The following is an 18,115-nucleotide window of genomic DNA, read 5'->3' on the forward strand; positions in this document are numbered from 1 at the left end:
TACGGCTAGCCGGCGTTTTTCCACTCTGGAGACCGTATTCGAAAGAATTCGTTTTGGGTGAAGAATTGTTCCGGAATCGCCCGGACTAGTGTGGACGGTAGGCCTAACCGAATAAATAAAAATTCGGATTCAAATTTATCCGGCATAGTGTGGACGGGGCCTTAGGTGTTACCCTATTGAAATTAAGGACTTTACTTCACTTTACATTACTTTTATCAAATATTTTTGAACGACTTTACGCGAGCGTGTCTCTGTCCTCTATATAAACACGGTAGCCAGCCAATCAGCGCGCGCGTCAACTATTTTATAATATATATGGATATAGAGGAGCATCGTGAATTTAAGATAACGATAAACGCCACCTTAAACAATAAAATAGTCTGTATCTATTAATTGTTACGTTAAGCTTCCAAGCTAGGTAGGAACGGGAGGCTTAGCCGAATGTTAATCGAAGTATTATGATCATCCGGGTGGATGTAGTCCTGAGAAGAACTGTTTGATGTGACTGACGTTTCGACAACCTTAGCTCGGCTTAGCCAAGTCTTTCTCTTGCTTTTCGAGTGCTCTACAGCTTTGGACGCCATCCTTGCTCCTCTTTGTTAGACCTAAATCAAATCCAGGCCACGTGCCTCAGTAGGGAATATCATAGAAACGCCTTGATCGACACTCACCAAAACGACGACGATCCCCCGCGTAACTTTTGAGAAACACTGTAAATGCTACAGCCATATGTATGAGCTCCAGTAAATATAGACCTTGGAAGCAGCACGTCGGAATGCACCTTACTTCTGAGGACATAACAATTGGTTTCCAATTATCAGAAGATTGATATTTTATTGTTTTGTCCTCCAAATTGAACTCCTTTCATATCACGCGCGAGGGACCCATACGATACTTTTTTATAAAGTATAAGGTTACACATAACTAACCATTCGCAGCACGGTTCTTTGTTGATTATGCATGCTGTTTGGATGTCGGACTTTCAAAGACCGCAGATTTGACCTGGATTCAAATGACTGCAAGTTTCCCCTAGTCCTGACTCTCAAGAGGAGACGTTTTAAGCCTTGTCGGTAGTTTTTAAGACAGAAAAAATAAATACACGGGTTTACTGCTGAATTTAAAAAACCAAGGTAAGTCACGAGGAAGTGAATGAACTCTGACTTGGCCTGGATATCTGGGGGGATATTCCATTGCCACAGTATTTGAAATAGACAAACAAAAACGTAAAACGGTCCCCACAGACCAATAAATGCTATCACGATTAACAACGATGTATAGGAAATTTGATTGTTTTTTCTCTTTCGAGTAACACGCTGCTGGTCGTGGAGCATGCTCGCGATATTTCTTGAGTTTTCGCGTAGTTTGTATATTATACGAGAATATAATATAACGATGCAAATGGATGGGATTATAAATGATACTACTGCAACTACTCCAATGAAAATAGGAAAAGATGACTGGCCTTTAATTGAGGGCCAAATGTTGATGCACTTCGTACGGCCGTCTTCCTCCGTTATTCCGAATGTTACGAGATAGGGTGAAAACAACGCCATGGCGACAATCCAGGTTATTGACAATAGAACCCTGTTAATAACTGGTCTAGAAAGTGGTGGATGAACTGGATATGAAACAGCCAAATATCTGTTGATTGCTATGACAACAAGACTCAAAACTGACACGACTGGAGATATATCAGTAAGGAAGAAACAAACCTTACAGAGAACGTTACCAAGCGGCCCATCCGCAAACCAGTCATTGGGTCCTTCCGCTGTAAGCTGTGATATTCTAACTGGTATTGCAACCAATGGAATAAGTAGGTCTGATACGGCCATGTTGACGATTAAGTAGTTGAAATTTGTCCTCATGGCAATATTCCAGTAAACGACGGCTATGACAAGTAGGTTGCCGACAAGTGAGCATACCAAAAGGACGGAAAACAGGGTGACTTTTGTATTTACTCCAACAACTAAGTCTTTATAGACATCATGATCGATAAAACTGGAATTGTTCTCCATATTTGACGACCTTCTGAAAAATCAGGAAAGAGTGCAAGTCAATTGTCGCAACCAATGGCACCTGTTAGAAATAGGGAGTTGCATTTTAAAAATACAGAAAAACGTTTTATTAGGATATATAATCACGGAATTGACGTCATTTAGTGCGGTGTGCCCACGTCCTACAATAATTGGATTTGCCAATCCAACTGGGCCATAAGCTCCTTATCATCTAAACTAAAGAGTTCGAAAAGCTGCGTAGAAATGAAGTGTCTACTTGCAGTTTCTTTAGTCGAGACATTTTACATCATCCATGTAGTTTATCTTTTAATCTATGGGCAAAATTTGAAGTGGTTTTCTTCTTATCAAAATGATTTAAGTTAAAGGTTTTTCCTTTATTCTAATCTAATCTAATTCTATATATCTATATATCTAATTCTTCCCCCCCCCCCCCCCCCCCCCCCCACCCCAAAACGGTTTAAAGACTCCTTAAGGAAAGATTATTTTAACCAAACGTAAGTTATAGCATTGCGAAGTTTGTCGTCTCGTTAGCGACTACCGTTTCAACGACAATCAATCAAAGAACTGAATTAAAGATGTTAGTCAATCCTCTACAAACTCTAATAAAGTCCAAAATACCCTAAAGTATTGTGTCATTTACTTCAATTATTTGATTCACAGTCGTTGAAACGCTTGTGGGCGAACAACGAGACATCAAAGTTCGCGTTGGAGGGTCGCACTTCAATGATAATGGTACTAATACTTTCCATATTTTTACCTTGGATTTTAAGCACTTGAAATATTGGTTTAATACAATAACAAAATTCGGAAGCTTTTAGACTTTTTTTTCCGTGTGCCGCAATCAGTAGTATTCTAACCTGACATTGTATACTTTTTTTCCGCGTTAATAACATCTAGTTGCATTAGTTGATGTTATTATATATATAATCAGATATAAGTTGCCCTGTCCTGATTGGTTAACAACGAGCTCACTTTAGATCAAAACGATAATTAAGACATGAGCCTTTCGAGAATACGGATCGTCCTACGTTGCATTCATTATTTTGAGGCCAAGATAGTGCGATAGATAATACAGGAAATTTAAAAAAATGTTCACTTCCTCATAACATTTTAGATAGATGTGATTACGAAAGTTATTATGAAAACCATAAAGAGAATCGCCTTTTATTGATTTTTTTTTTTGTGTATGTCAGATCAAAATATCACGATAAACTGAATAAAAATAAAAGGGGAAAAAAGGGAGTATAAGTGTTTGTGCCTAATTTATCCTAATTCTATTTGGTTACTTTTTCCTTTCTACGTAAAAAAATGAAATAAGTTTTGAGCCTCAGTGTCTCTCAACTAATTTTACTTTGTTCTTTTTTTATTATTTTTATGTTAAAATGAAATAACGCTTTTGATTATTATAATTGATTATATGTTTTAAGGCTTTTGTTTTGTGCCTTTTTGGTTTTTGTGATAAAGAAAATCGCCTTTTATTGATTTTTTTTTTTTTTTTTTTTTTTTTTTTTTTTTTTTTGTATGTGTGTCAGACCAAAATATCACGATAAACTGAATAAAAGTAAAAAGGGAAAAAGTGAGTATAAGTGTTTGTGCCTAATTTATCCTAATTCTATTTGGTTACTTTTTCCCTTCTACGTAAAAAATGAAATAACACAATTGATTTAAGTTTTGAGCCTCAGTGTGTCTCAACTAATCTTACTTTGTTCTTTTTTTATTATTTTTATGTTAAAATGAAATAACGCTTTTGATTATTATAATTGATTATATGTTTTAAGGTTTTTGTTTTGTGGCTTTTTGGTTTTTGTGATAAAGAAAATCGCCTTTTATTGATTTTTTTTTTTTTTTGTATGTGTATGTCAGACCAAAATATCACGATAAACTGAATAAAAGTAAAAAGGGAAAAAGTGAGTATAAGTGTTTGTGCCTAATTTATCCTGATTCTATTTGGTTACTTTTTCCCTTCTACGTAAAAAATGAAATAACACAATTAAGTTTTGAGCCTCAGTGTGTCTCTCAACTAATTTTACTTTGTTCTTTTTTTTATCATTTTTATGTTAAAATGAAATAACGCTTTTGATTATTATAATTGATTATATGTTTTAAGGTTTTTGTTTTGTGGCTTTTTGGTTTTTGCGATAAAGAGAATCGCCTTTTATTGATTTTTTTTTTTTTTTTTTTTTTTTTTTTTTTTTTGTATGTGTATGTCAGACCAAAATATCACGATAAACTGAATAAAAGTAAAAAGGGAAAAAGTGAGTATAAGTGTTTGTGCCTAATTTATCCTGATTCTATTTGGTTACTTTTTCCCTTCTACGTAAAAAATGAAATAACACAATTAAGTTTTGAGCCTCAGTGTGTCTCTCAACTAATTTTACTTTGTTCTTTTTTTTATCATTTTTATGTTAAAATGAAATAACGCTTTTGATTATTATAATTGATTATATGTTTTAAGGTTTTTGTTTTGCGGCTTTTTGGTTTTTGCGATAAAGAGAATCGCCTTTTATTGAAATTTTTTTTTTCTTTTTTCTTTTTTTTTTTTTTGTCAGACCAAAATATCACGATAGAAATAAAAGCAAAAAGGGAAAAAAGTGAGTATAAGTGTTTGTGCCTAATTTATCCTGATTCTATTTGGTTACTTTTCCCTTCTACGTAAAAAATGAAATAACACAATTGATTTAAGTTTTGAGCCTCAGTGTGTCTCTCAACTAATTTTACTTTGTTCTTTTTTTTATCATTTTTATGTTAAAATGAAATAACGCTTTTGATTATTATAATTGATTATATGTTTTAAGGTTTTTGTTTTGTGGCTTTTTGGTTTTTGTGATAAAGAGAATCGCCTTTTATTGATTTTTTTTTTCTTTCTTTTTTTTTTTTTTTTTTTTTTTTTTTGTATGTGTATGTCAGACCAAAATATCACGATAGAAATAAAAGTAAAAAAGGGAAAAAAGTGAGTATAAGTGTTTGTGCCTAATTTATCCTGATTCTATTTGGTTACTTTTCCCTTCTACGTAAAAAATGAAATAACACAATTGATTTAAGTTTTGAGCCTCAGTGTGTCTCTCAACTAATTTTACTTTGTTCTTTTTTTTATCATTTTTATGTTAAAATGAAATAACGCTTTTGATTATTATAATTGATTATATGTTTTAAGGTTTTTGTTTTGTGGCTTTTTGGTTTTTGTGATAAAGAGAATCGCCTTTTATTGATTTTTTTTTTCTTTCTTTCTTTCTTTTTTTTTTTTTTTTTTTTTTTTTTTTTTTTGTATGTGTATGTCAGACCAAAATATCACGATAGAAATAAAAGTAAAAAAGGGGAAAAAGTGAGTATAAGTGTTTGTGCCTAATTTATCCTGATTCTATTTGGTTTACTTTTTACTGATGGATTCAGTTTTCCCACGCCTTTTACTATCAGTTAAGTATTTCATAGCAAGGTTTTTTTTACTTTCTTGTGTGTAGAAAAATAAAATAATTTAAAGATATATCTTGAGGTTTCCGCATTCTCTCCTTTGTCGCTCAACTAATCATCGCAAGTTTTTTTTTTTTTTTTTTACTGACTCCTCCCTAATCTCCTCCCTTTCAAAACTACATCATTTATAGTTAGTTAATTTTGTTAAAGTGGTTGACATGTCGGAAGAGTACGTAATCATTTGATAATCTGTACGCGAATCGCAATTGCTTTTTTTTTTTTTTTTTTTTTTTTTTTTTTTTTCTCATGTGCTCAGCGGGTATGGTAACTGCTGATAGTATCAGTGTGAAAAAAAGCCTAGCCTGCGTTAAGTTATTTCGAGGAAATTAAATCGGCGTAACGCAGGCTTATAGTTCCCGGCGCAATTGTAAAAGGTAGCCGTGCCTTTGCACCGGCGAAGCGAGACGAACGGTGAGCTTGCAATGATAGAAACATGTAAATAATTGTCCAAGGTGTTAAAAAATGGTAACTATCTGTATATGGGAATATATACACCGGTTTCGATAAATGTTGTCATCGTCAAAGGCGATAGACAATAGGCGATAGGCGTAAAGCGATAGCAGATAGGTCATTCCAAGATCCAAGAATAGCTGGAATGACTTCTGTTTCTACTTCTTATTTTCGTCAAGAAATTGAACCTTAATGATGAGACTGATTTGATGTTCTTGGTATTCAACGATACCATTTCCATTTCGAAATGACCTATCCCCTATCGCTGGCGATGACGACTTTTATTGAAATAAGTGTATACAAACTACATATTATTCGTACTGCGGTTGAAATGTATCAAATTGAGCTGATCCTCGCAGTACATTAAGCAACTTATGCAGGGCAAATGAAAAGACTCCGAAAAAATTAATAGTCTTGAACGGGATTTAAACCCGTGAATTTTTTCTGAGTTTTAAATTTGCACCTGCATAAGTTGCTTGATATACTGCGAGGATCAGCTCAATTTGATATATAAAAAAGGCCCTATCATTGCAAGCTCACCGTTCGTCTCGCTTCGCCGGTGCAAAGGTACGAATACCGTACCTTTCAAGATGGCACAGGGAACTGGGAAAGGAACTACATTGTATTTTGATCGTATAGGTTGGGCGTACGATGACGTCAATTGACGTCAAGAACATGAAATTCTTGGAAATTCAAGCAGTAAACAAACAAACGTCAAAAGTGGCAAAATCCTATCGCTTTGGAAGATATCTGAGAATTTGAGGACAAATTTCTTGAGGGTTTTCAAGTAGACGTTGTGAAATTTGACAGTAAATGTATGTTGGTTGGCAAGATGTTGCCAACCAACCTACTTTTGCTGCAAAATTTAGCAACTTTAATTTATTATGTCTCCTGAACTAATGAAGCAACTGCTCTCACACTGATAAACATTTATCAACAGTTATGACTTCTTTATATTTCTTTAGTCCAATCGTTTGATTTTGAATTTTGGAAATGTAAACAATACGCCCACCTATATGAAAGTCAAAAAGACAGAAGGAATACATTATGCCTGCTTGGTAATGGTACTAAATATTAAGCTGGAAAAATGAAAGTGTTCACGCCATATCTTATGCTATTTTTAGTTTCATTTTAGAAAAGTCAATTAGTTAAACTCAGTATTTGAAATATATATTAATATTTGAGCACTGTAACGTCAACTTGAAGGAAGAAATGACACTAAGCAAAAATCCAAGGCTCTAAGCTCACAAAAAGGAAATGAGTATTTTAAAGCCAATATATTGATAATTTGTTGGCGACAGTCAATGCGAAAGAAGCAAATGATGGCCTTCACAGGCATAAAATAATGTGTCTATTTTTACGAAATTAGCATGTGAAAAAAAGAAACATTCAAAGTATTTACATTTACATATATTCATAGTTTGATAGTAGTTTTGCCTACCGACATTAATGTGCGGGAACGAAATGCGGTGAAATTCAATACAATGGCCTTCAGAAGCAAAATGACACTATTATGTCTTGGCCTTCGCAAGCTGAATATTTCTATTCAAGAAATTAGCATGTGAAAAAAGAAACATTCAAAGTATTTACATTTACATATATTCATAGTTTGATAGTAGTTTTGCCTACCGACATTAATGTGCGGGAACGAAATGCGGTGAAATTCAATACAATGGCCTTCAGAAGCAAAATGACACTATTATGTCTTGGCCTTCGCAAGCTGAATATTTCTATTTAAGAAATTAGCATGTGAAAAAAAAACCCTTTAAACGCAGTATTACGATATCCGTACTCCTATTTCAAACTGAAACGTCTGTCGGAGATCTGAAATGGGCGATCTGAGACTAAGCTGAATTTCAGTTATGTGCTTATATATTTTTGTGGATATTACATTTCAGATTGCTGATCTCCCACCGACAACGTCTTTTTGAAATAGGTAGTTTTGGTATTTTTGCTCTTGAAATGGAACCATCTCAAGCTTATCTTGAATGCAAGGCTAAAATTTAAATACAAAAAAAAAAAAAAAAAAAGCCACAAAAATCCATTCGACAAAAGATAACTCGCATCCAAGATAATTTTGAGGAGATTAGTTATATTTGAAAGCTTCTTGTGGTTTCAGAGAGAGAGAGAGGAAATGTTAGAAACAAATTCACAGATCTTGGGTTTTGTAATTTCGAGTGTTTTGATCCTCATCAAAATGAAGATAGTTGAATTTTCTAAAAAACTTTAATGAATGACGGCCCAACTTTTTCATTCTAAGAGACAAATACCGGTTTCTTTTGTATCTTTGTTTTAGCAAATTGTCAGAATAGAGATACAAGGTAGTTTTGTTAGGGGAGGGAGTTATAGTCACCTATAACTTCAACTCTTCCAGGAAAAAAGGTTGTATTCGCATGGTAAGTTCTTATGATATTGAGACATTTTTATGATCGTGAAGGCCTTATTTCACTATGACATCGCGTGAAAACAATCGGCTTCATAATAGTTATCGATATAGTGGACCAACTCCACTTGACTTTCCCATTTCAGATCATCTGTCATTCTCTTTAGAATAATAAGATCGATCGTAGAATAATATTATTTTTCCAGCAAATTTGATCATGTTTAGATTATAGAAAATTACTCCAATATCAACAATAACACCACCAAAGAAAAAAAGGCTTTTAGTGTACATACCCAAAATTCAAAACTCAACTAAATGCCTGAGACATTTTCCATTGCTTGTTGTTGCCGGCCAAACAGGTTTCTGTGTTGAAAATGTTTTCGTATATAGAGACATATAGATAAATGAAATTTATATCAACTGAAAGTCTGTTTTATGAGACGTGGGCGCATGTCGCGTGATAAAAACACGCTGGGCCGTAGTTGTATCAGTATATCAGTATCAGTTGTGTTCCATTATTAACAGCAATTAGCTGAGCAATGGGGACTCTATTCTATTCTAAATTAAAGTTCTTAAAAAGAAGTCCTTTGAAGGCTTTTCTGTCTTTTGTTCATCTTTATCAATGTTTAATAGTTTTTCGATCTTTATCCATGGATCTCTGACATATTTTTTTGGTTGGTTTGATGAAAAGTAATTTTTTCGTAAGATTGGAGTGCAGTCATCTACATATTATGTGCAATATATTTTAAATATCGAACATATGAGAAATTCCGTAGTGGTGGAGTCCCAATTATCCTTTCAACATCAGTATTTTTGTATTTGAGTGCAAACGTTTCTTCACCATCACTATCTGTTTTTCTCCGCCAGCCATTTTTTATCATCCTTCTTAGAAGGCCGTACCAGCATGTTTCGAGTTTTTTCAGTTCTTCCTCATTCGGTAATTGTGCTTCCGTCCGTGCAATAAAGAAGTCTAGATCTAAAATACAGGATTCTAAGATTTTTTTTCTAGTTTTCATGGACACTTTATTGTCTGTGAAAACATTCTTTAGATCGTGAAATTTGCCAGTTGCACTGATAATTCTGTTGTCAACAAAAGAATCTTTTGGGTCGCTGTAGTGCACGAAAGAAGCACTGAGAGCTTCGGAACACAAGTCGTAGCCAAGTTTTCCTCTTGTTTCTCGTTTGCTCTACAGCTCCCAGAGTGTTTATATCACAATACAGATATTTAAGCAGCTGTTTTATATTGCTTTTATAAAATATTTTTGAACGATTTTGCACGACTGAGCATGTCTCTGTCGGTTCACAGACCGTGTATTATCGCTATGTAATAATAATAATAATAATGATAATAATAATAATAATAATAATGATAATAATAATAATAATAATAATAATAATGATAATAGCTGGATAATCGCTTCCCTCGAAAACATCAAGGCTCAGCCATCGATCGTAGGATTCACTAAGAGAGCAATGTCGCAGTGGAGGACTGAGCTAAAGTTAGACGGAGAATCATGTGGTCATTCTGAGATAAAGCGTGGAATATTCCAGAGAGACTCGATGTCACCGTTACTATTCATCATATGTCTCATACCATTGACGTCCATACTGAACAACACAAGGAAAGGCTACAAGTTGAACAATGGTAATGTACTGAATCATTTGTTATACATGGATGATACGAAGCTCTATGGGAAAAACGAGGAAAAAATCGAGTCACTACTACACTCTGTACGAATATTTAGTACAGATATTGGGATGACATTCGGGGTAGAGAAGTGCGCCAGAGTAGGAGTAAGAAGACGAAAGGTGGTAGAGAGGGATAGGATAAAGCTACCCTATGGTCAGCAGATAAAGAACTTGGACGGTAATGATCACTATAGATATCTAGGAGTGTTAGAGAAGGAAGATATCAACCATCAGAAAGTAAAGAATAGCGTCCAACTAGAATACAAAAGGAGATTATCTTAAGTCAAAGTTATCAGGAACAAACAAGATTTCTGCCATTAACGCCTATGCTGTTCCAGTAATAAGATACACAGCTGGAATAGTAAATTGGACCAACGAAGAACTCCACTCTCTAGACAGAAAGACGCGTAAAATAGTAGCCATGCATCGAGGGCTACATCCACGTGCGGACATAGATCGCATCTACCTTCCAAGATCTATGGGTGGAAGAGGATTTAAGACCGTAGAGGACACTGTAAGAGAGGAAGAACTTTCCCAGAACGAATATGTCAGCAAATATGAAATTCTATGGAATATTGTAAAGGATACCGTGAAAGAATCAGAAGAGACCAAGAAAGAATACCAACAGCGCAGGCAGAACGAAAGACTTGAGAGATACACAGGCCCAAGCCTTTACACGGGAACTACATCAAGACGTGCGAGGACAAGATGGATAAAGAGAGCACTTGGCTCTGGCTAAAGAAAGGAGACATTAAAATGGAGACGGAAGGAGTACTCACTGCTGCACAGGACCAAGCACTACCTATGTACCAACTACTTGAGAAGCAAGTACAACAGTAGTGATTCATCGCTGTGCCCGTTATGTAATGAAAAGACGGAAACTGTGGACCACCTTGTAGCTGGACGCAAACTGACTAGCAGGGAGAGGGTATAAAGACAGACATGACAAAGTGGCAAGAACAATACATTGGCACCTATGTAAGAAACACCAAATACAGTGCACTGCAGATAATTGGTGGGAACACGAACCAGAGAAAGTAGTGGAAAACGAAAAGGTCAAGATCCTATGGAATTTTAATGTTTACACGGATAAGAAGATTGAAGCAAGAAGACCGGACATCATAGTCGTAGATAAGAGCAAGAAGAAGGCGAAACTGATTGACATCTCAGTGCCTATGGACCATAGAATTGATCAAAAGGAAATGGAAAAGATTGACAAGTACCAAGACCTAAGAATAGAAATAGAAAGATTGTGGAGGATGAAGACCATGGTAGTTCCGATAGTCATTGGATCGCTCTGAACAATATCAAAACAGTTTTAGGATCATGTTCAGAGACTAGAACTTGATAGTATAAGCTTGTTAGACCTACAGAAATCTGTACTTTTAGGCACGGCACACATCTTAAGAAGACTGAGTACTTCAGCTCTAGATCTCAGGAGCCGGGTAGAATCTCGAGCTGAAGGTCAATGTATACCAGCAAAAGAGTTGTAATATTCTTATTTTGCTGTGAAATAAAGGAATAATAATAATAATAATAATAATAATAATAATAATAATAATAACAATAATAATGATAATAATAATGATAATAATAATGATAATAATAATGATAATAATAATAATAATAATAATAACAATAATAATGAAAATAATAATGATAATAATAATAATAATAACAATAATAATGATAATAATAATGATAATAATAATAATAATTAGAATTGTGAAATTGTTAAACGTTTAATGTGTTTGTAGTTCTAAGAGAGACTCATTTTAGTTTTGAAGAACTCAAAGTTGATCTTAGCTTCATGTACTATATACTCAATTGATAACTTTTAGTATATTTTATCTTTTTTTTTTCTGTTTTGTATCATACCCATTTTATAGATTATTGAAAATTCTTTTTTTATTTTTTCATTTTTATTTATTACTTTTATAATAATGTAAATACTATATAGTATACTTAGTCCACATTGCCTAGGCTAAGCCCGTAATGATGTTGATACATTTAGTGAGATTTTATCAATAAAGTTCCCCATAATAATAATAATAATAATAATAATAATAATAATAATAATAATAATAATAATAATAATAATAAAATAATAATAATAATTTTTTTTCTTTTTTTTTTAAATTAATAAACTTTATTGACAATAATAATTCTTCAAGATACAATCAGTAATAATAATAATACTTCTACATTAATTTCTCACTAAGAAAAAAAATTGTATTTGGTATCTATATAGATTATACGACGTATAGATATAATATATAATAATAATAATAATAAAATATATATAATAATATATATAATAATAATAATATATAATAATATATATAATAATAATAATATATAATAATATATATAATAATAATAATAATAATGTAAACTTTATTATGTTTTCCAAATTCCATCGTAAATCTCGCTATATATAGGCAATTTACGATTAGCTACTTGAATCTTTTACATTAAAGTACTTGAAAGATACTAAAAACATTAATCATACTTTTTTCACATTTAATTGTATTATAATAATAATAATAATGATAATAATAATAATAAATGTGGTCGTCATACACGGGAAATTGAGTATCTTGTATATGATATATATATATGAAAAAATCCTTTTTTGAATTCATATAATCAATGATTGATTATATGAATTCAAAAGTTCATTTGTTTTCATTATTTGATGAACGAGCGAGTCTTCCTGTAGGAACAATGTTTGTTTTTTTTTTCTTAAAAAAATGATATTTATTTTTAATTATTGCCCAAGGGCAAAGCACTACTGAAAACACCTTTATTGTTGTAAAGGTTTTTGTAGGTTGGATTCATATTATGAAAATAAAGTTGACTCATCAACCTTTATTGTTATTTCTTTTAATAGCAAACATTGGGTGGTTTTCATTCTTTATTCTGTCTTCTAATTGAAAACATTGGCATCATCAAAAAGATCACGAAGAAATGCTTTTAGTCTTTATTTATTTCTAACTGCAATCATCATGCCATCGAAAAGTTCACCTTAACATAGATTGGGTGCTTATGCACCTAGGTTCTTCTCCTTCTAGCTAGTTCCAAACTGAGATATTATATAAGTGAATGTTCACCTGAAGCTATGAAAAAGAGCATCCATAAATAGACTCAGAGCACCTTCTACAATAGTTGCAAACACTGTGAAGTGAATGTCATTTCATAATGCTATCAAAAATTAACCCAAAAATAGACTCGAAGCACATAAAGCGTTTTTTAGCACCTAATTCTTCTAATAACACTGTAATTGTTTACCGCCTAATGCTATGGAAAAAAACTACAAGCTGTTAAGAATTTTTTGGAAATACCCTTAATGACAAGAAGGGAAAAAAATGGAACATTACAGCAACCAATAAGTCAATGCAAATTATAGCTAAATTGATTTGAAAATAAGGTCTAAATACATTTTTAACGTGAATTTAAAAGGCACGTAAAAGAAGCACTTCCCTTAGGTGAAACAACAAAATCTATATCATTTACATCAATAGACATAGCTTACAGTTGTTATTAAGATGACGATGTTAACATTGAATTTTGTGACTTGTCAACGTTAATGGCGATTATGTATAAGGAAAGCTCCATTTCGAAAGCCGTTGTTTCAAGCATCGCCTTGACTTCCAGATGTCTCTTGTGCAGGACGTTTGCCTACAAACCTCTTGAGTACGAATCATGTAATCTGTTTAGGTTTAAGAGGAACTTTTTTTTCAATAATGAGCAATAATGGGAAAAAGCGCCAAAAACTAGACTTTCGTATGAATTTTAATTTGATCCCAATTTTCGTTTTGGGTTGACACTCAAAACCTTTTTTTAACAGTTAGAAACTGATGTACTATGATAAGATGCCTGTTTGAAGCGGTATTTTCAATTGTACAAAGATGTTTTGTTGCATTTGTGTTTGAATGTTGCTTTGTCAGGCTTTTTTTATAGAAAATATATGGGAAATAAGCAAATGAAGGCCTAAACCTCATTTTCAAAGAAAATTTTTACTTTGGGTTAACACTTTGATTCCACTTTTATCGGTCATCTCCACTTCCAAACAAGTTAAACTTTCTGAATAACAAGATTTTAGCCTTGTACAACAGCCTTTCTTTAAGAAAATAGTTTTTGGCGCTCACTGCTTGAATAGGAAAAGAATTCTCTCTTAATTTATATTCATTTGTCTTCTTAACGATAAAGGAATACCGACAAAGAAGTTATAGTCAGGGAAATGACACTTGCATTGAAATAGGAAAACCCTGGCGAAAAGAATAATAAATGATAATCAAAAGTCAATATTCACGTATGTTAAGTTTTTTCGATTGGATGTCAGTCTCGCGACGATTCTTGTAGTATAGATTCAATCTGAATTCATCATAAATTATTTCTAGTTATTAAAACCTTATAAGGTTTTCGTCCTTGAAATAAAAGTGTGAAATCTCCAAGACCGGAAACTTACTTACAATATGTAAAAGTCTACACAATTTTTGTATGATTTAAACTGAATTCATTATGCATTACTGAATCGCATTAAAAACTCTCCAAAACTGATTACTTGCAAAATGTAAAAGTCTCTACGATTTTTGAAGCAATTGAATTTTTCATAAATTAATATATATATTCTTAAATATTACCTAGAAGCTTATGTGATTTTTTTCTTTGACGTGAGAGTGTAAAATCTCCACTGACTAATTAGAAACTTACTTACAAAATGTAAAAGTCTCCATGGTTTTTTGTGAAAAAACCGGCTGAATTGATAACATAAATTAATCGGCTCAATTATCAGAAGCTTATGAGATTTTCGTCTTTGACGAAAGAGTGTAATGACTTCTTTCTTGGACATTCTTGAAAAATCCTTGATGGATTTAAGATTATATACCATATATATTTAACGAAAAATTGAACAATTTTGCAAGGAATGGAGGGATTTCATTCGACTTCAGTCAGGTCATAGTCTGATCTTTTATAAAGGCTTAATTTGCCATACCTTGAGCCGGAATCGCTTAAAGTAAGAGGCTGCAGTCGCTTTTTAAGAATTGCATGAGTAGTTAGATTTGTATTAGTAACAGAATGGTTTTCGTGATCGCAATTTTACTGCGGTAGTTTTTGATCTGAATTATTTTTTATTTTATTGTTATAGTTTATTGTTTTTAAAAGGAGGCCATTGGAGACATGCATTCTTATTATAAATATTTATAGCGAGATATATGATCGTGACGGGAATCAATAGTTCTAATAATTCCACCAGTTATATATGATAAGAAAACCTATAATCATGAGTTAAAGTTAAATAAGCAAGAAATAAAAGTAGTTTTTAAAAGGATAATAAATTGGTTGATCCAATTGTTTTTTGTTTGTTTGTTTTTGTTTTTTTTTGTTTTTTTTTTTGTTTTTAACGTGGATATAGGATATCCCTAAGCTGTTTAAAAAGCTAGTCACTAACGAAACTGAACATTAGATATGCTTAACAGAGAGCAGATTATGCTTTCTCTATCTTACTGTCTAGCCCATTAGCCATTATAACCTTCCTCCAAGTTCAGTTATTTTTGTTCCGATAACCGCGATTCCATCCAAAATAGAAGAAAATTCAGATAATCAGATTAAAGTTTAGTTTTTTGATCTTAATCAGCGAGTAGCTTTGGGAAACTTGATCAACGACAGCACAGCGACATTCGTTTTATGTTTCTCTAAGTACGAACACCCAATCTCGCTCTAAAACATCTTGGAAATCTGAGATAAATATCTGAATATATACATTTTTTCGTTATTTTTTTTCCTATCCTTTTCCGACAAATAAAAGCAAATCGCGTTGAAAGCCATTATATGTCGGTGAGAGCAAGTTTTTAACAAGTTTATATTTACGACTTGAAATGTTTTTAAATATTTTATATTTCATTTATTATTTTCTTTAATATATTCTTTTAAAAAAATCAATAAAACCGAGAGAGCTAAAAAAATTAAGGTTACTTGAGCAACTCATATAAACGGCAACTATTTTTTCTTAAATGTCTTGAAAATTTCGAAAAAGAAACTGATTCGTTCCCTTCACAGGGAGTGATTGCTCAGTCTCACGGCGATATAGAAGATTGTGTCTGGGAAGCTTTCTAGTCGATCAATAGAGAATTTAAAAGTGGAATTCGTTTGCGGAGAGAGGAAAACGTAGAACCAGGGGAAAAAACCCAATGACAGAAGAAAAGCAACAAGAAAGAATGAATTAGGGATGTCAATAAATAAAGTTTGAGTTTAATACGATTTTATGAAATAAAATGGACAGTTTTAGGAAAGCAATTAATTTTTGTAAAGTTAGTAGCTGCCAAACCGTGTTTCATAAGAACGAGAATCGGCAAAAAAAGAGGGTTAGCTCAAACGTGCTAGATGTCGACTAAATCATTTTTCAGCACTAAATGATAGCCATTCCTAAAAATATAATTCCCCAATTTAGCCGCGCCTCAAAAATCAAATGAAATACCTTTTCGATTTTGACTCTCAGGAGAAAAGTTTATAAATTAATAATAAATCATGAAAAAAAATCGAATAAAGGAGAAGGAGAAGGAGAAGAAAGAAGAAAGAATGAATAGAAAAACAAATCGTGCCTCAATAAAAGTGGAATAATTTTCATACCTTTCAGTTGCAATTCTTGTGAAGTAGAGATATTTTGCTATGTACACTCAATCGAAGAATCGTTGTCGGGTTCAGAAACATAGAACATAGAAGCTGAGACCGAAATGGCACATGGGAAATTACATGATTATATTATAATTTGTCCATTTGCGCCATCCATGCAGTCGGTTTAGAATGCCAAACGCGTATTAAAAACAGTGGATGATACCACTGGTCGCAGGTCACAGCATGCATCTAATGAACGTACTTCCCATGTGCCATTTCGGTCTCAGCTTCTATGTTTTATGTTTCTGAACCCGACAACGATTCTTCAATTGAGTGTATATGTTACGACAAAATATAATATACAGAGAATGAAAGCAAGCGCGGGAAACAACAATGATTTCCAACTCGTTTTCAAGGTTTCATCTCCGAGGACATATTGCTTATGCTTAGAATTAGGTTAGGCTCTAAGCATTATTCGATAAGTGTTAATATTACCATGAAGCAAACAATAGCGAGCTGACAATAACCTTACAGATGAAGCAGCCAGTATTATGAAACTTAGGGGAGAGGAGATCACTAGAGAGAATGAAAGAAAGAATGAAAGAAAGAAGGAAAGAAAGAATAAGAGAGAGAGAGAGAGAGAGAGAGAGAGAGAGAGAGAGCTCTTTTTAAAAACTCAGTGCTGGGTTTCGGTAACTTTAAGCACTTCTCTCTACCACGAAGATCGTAGGTATTTTCTTGAAAATAAAAGAGTTCCCTTACAGATTTTGGTGCAAGTGCATTTAAAGTCTTAAACATCATTATTGCTTTATGCAAGAAAGAATGAATGAGAAAAAGACAGAAGGAAAGAAAGAATAGAAGAAAGAAAGAAAGAAAGAGAGAGAGAGAATAAATGAATGAATGAATGGATGGATGGATGGATGAAAGAGAGAAAGAAAGAAGGAAAAAAAGAAGGAAAGAAAGAAAGAAAATAAATAAGAAATAAAGAATGAAAGAGAGAAAGAAAGAAATAGAAAGGAAGCAACCTTCACTGCACTTCGTTTAATCTTAAGTTGTATAACAAAACTTTCTCAAACGCATTAATAATTCATAAGCTTGGCAACCAATGGAGGAGCACTTTTCAGATCACGTGGATGGGTTTTGAAACCTAATGAAAAACCATTTTTTTCACTAGTGTTTGAAATATTTTATCACTAGTGTTTGAAATATTTACATCACTAGTGCTGAAATATTTCTTAATCTACATATTTGTCGTGGGTGTCTCAAAATAGCTAGAAGAATTTCTCATCCACTTTCCACCCATTTGCTACATTTCTTTACCTCTCTCCTCTCCATTACTTACTTCTTATACTTCTATCTACTTACGTAATCAACTTTTTCTTTTCTTTTTACCCTGGACTTACCATATCTCGAACCTGGGACCCTTTGCGTGATGAGTCTAGTGATTCACCAACTATGCCAACGAGGAATTTGCTGACAAAGTTACTTTGGA

At 33.0% G+C, this 18,115-nt stretch overlaps 1 protein-coding gene across 1 annotated transcript; it reads left to right on the forward strand.

The window, feature by feature from the left end:
* Positions 1–9,789: 9,789 nt before the first annotated feature.
* On the forward strand, positions 9,790–10,744 carry LOC148912359 (uncharacterized). Its single transcript, XM_089027597.1, has 2 exons — positions 9,790–10,183; positions 10,344–10,744. The coding sequence occupies exons 1-2, from the start codon at positions 9,790–9,792 to the stop codon at positions 10,742–10,744; spliced, it is 795 nt and encodes a 264-aa protein (XP_088883723.1).
* The last annotated feature ends 7,371 nt before the right edge of the window (positions 10,745–18,115 follow it).

This window comes from Actinia tenebrosa, unplaced genomic scaffold (assembly GCF_029948245.1).
Source record: "Actinia tenebrosa isolate PJP-AT-01 unplaced genomic scaffold, QUT_ActTen_1.0 PGA_scaffold11__36_contigs__length_13525064, whole genome shotgun sequence".
Taxonomy (NCBI): domain Eukaryota; kingdom Metazoa; phylum Cnidaria; class Anthozoa; order Actiniaria; family Actiniidae; genus Actinia; species Actinia tenebrosa.

Excerpts from the sequence above, each read along its gene's own strand:
- LOC148912359 (XM_089027597.1), top strand. The coding sequence starts at position 9,790 with ATGTCGCAGTGGAGGACTGAGCTAAAGTTAGACGGAGAATCATGTGGT. Across the intron at positions 10,184-10,343 it reads GCAGATAAAGAACTTGGACG|TAATAAGATACACAGCTGGA; the intron begins GTAATGATCACT and ends ATGCTGTTCCAG.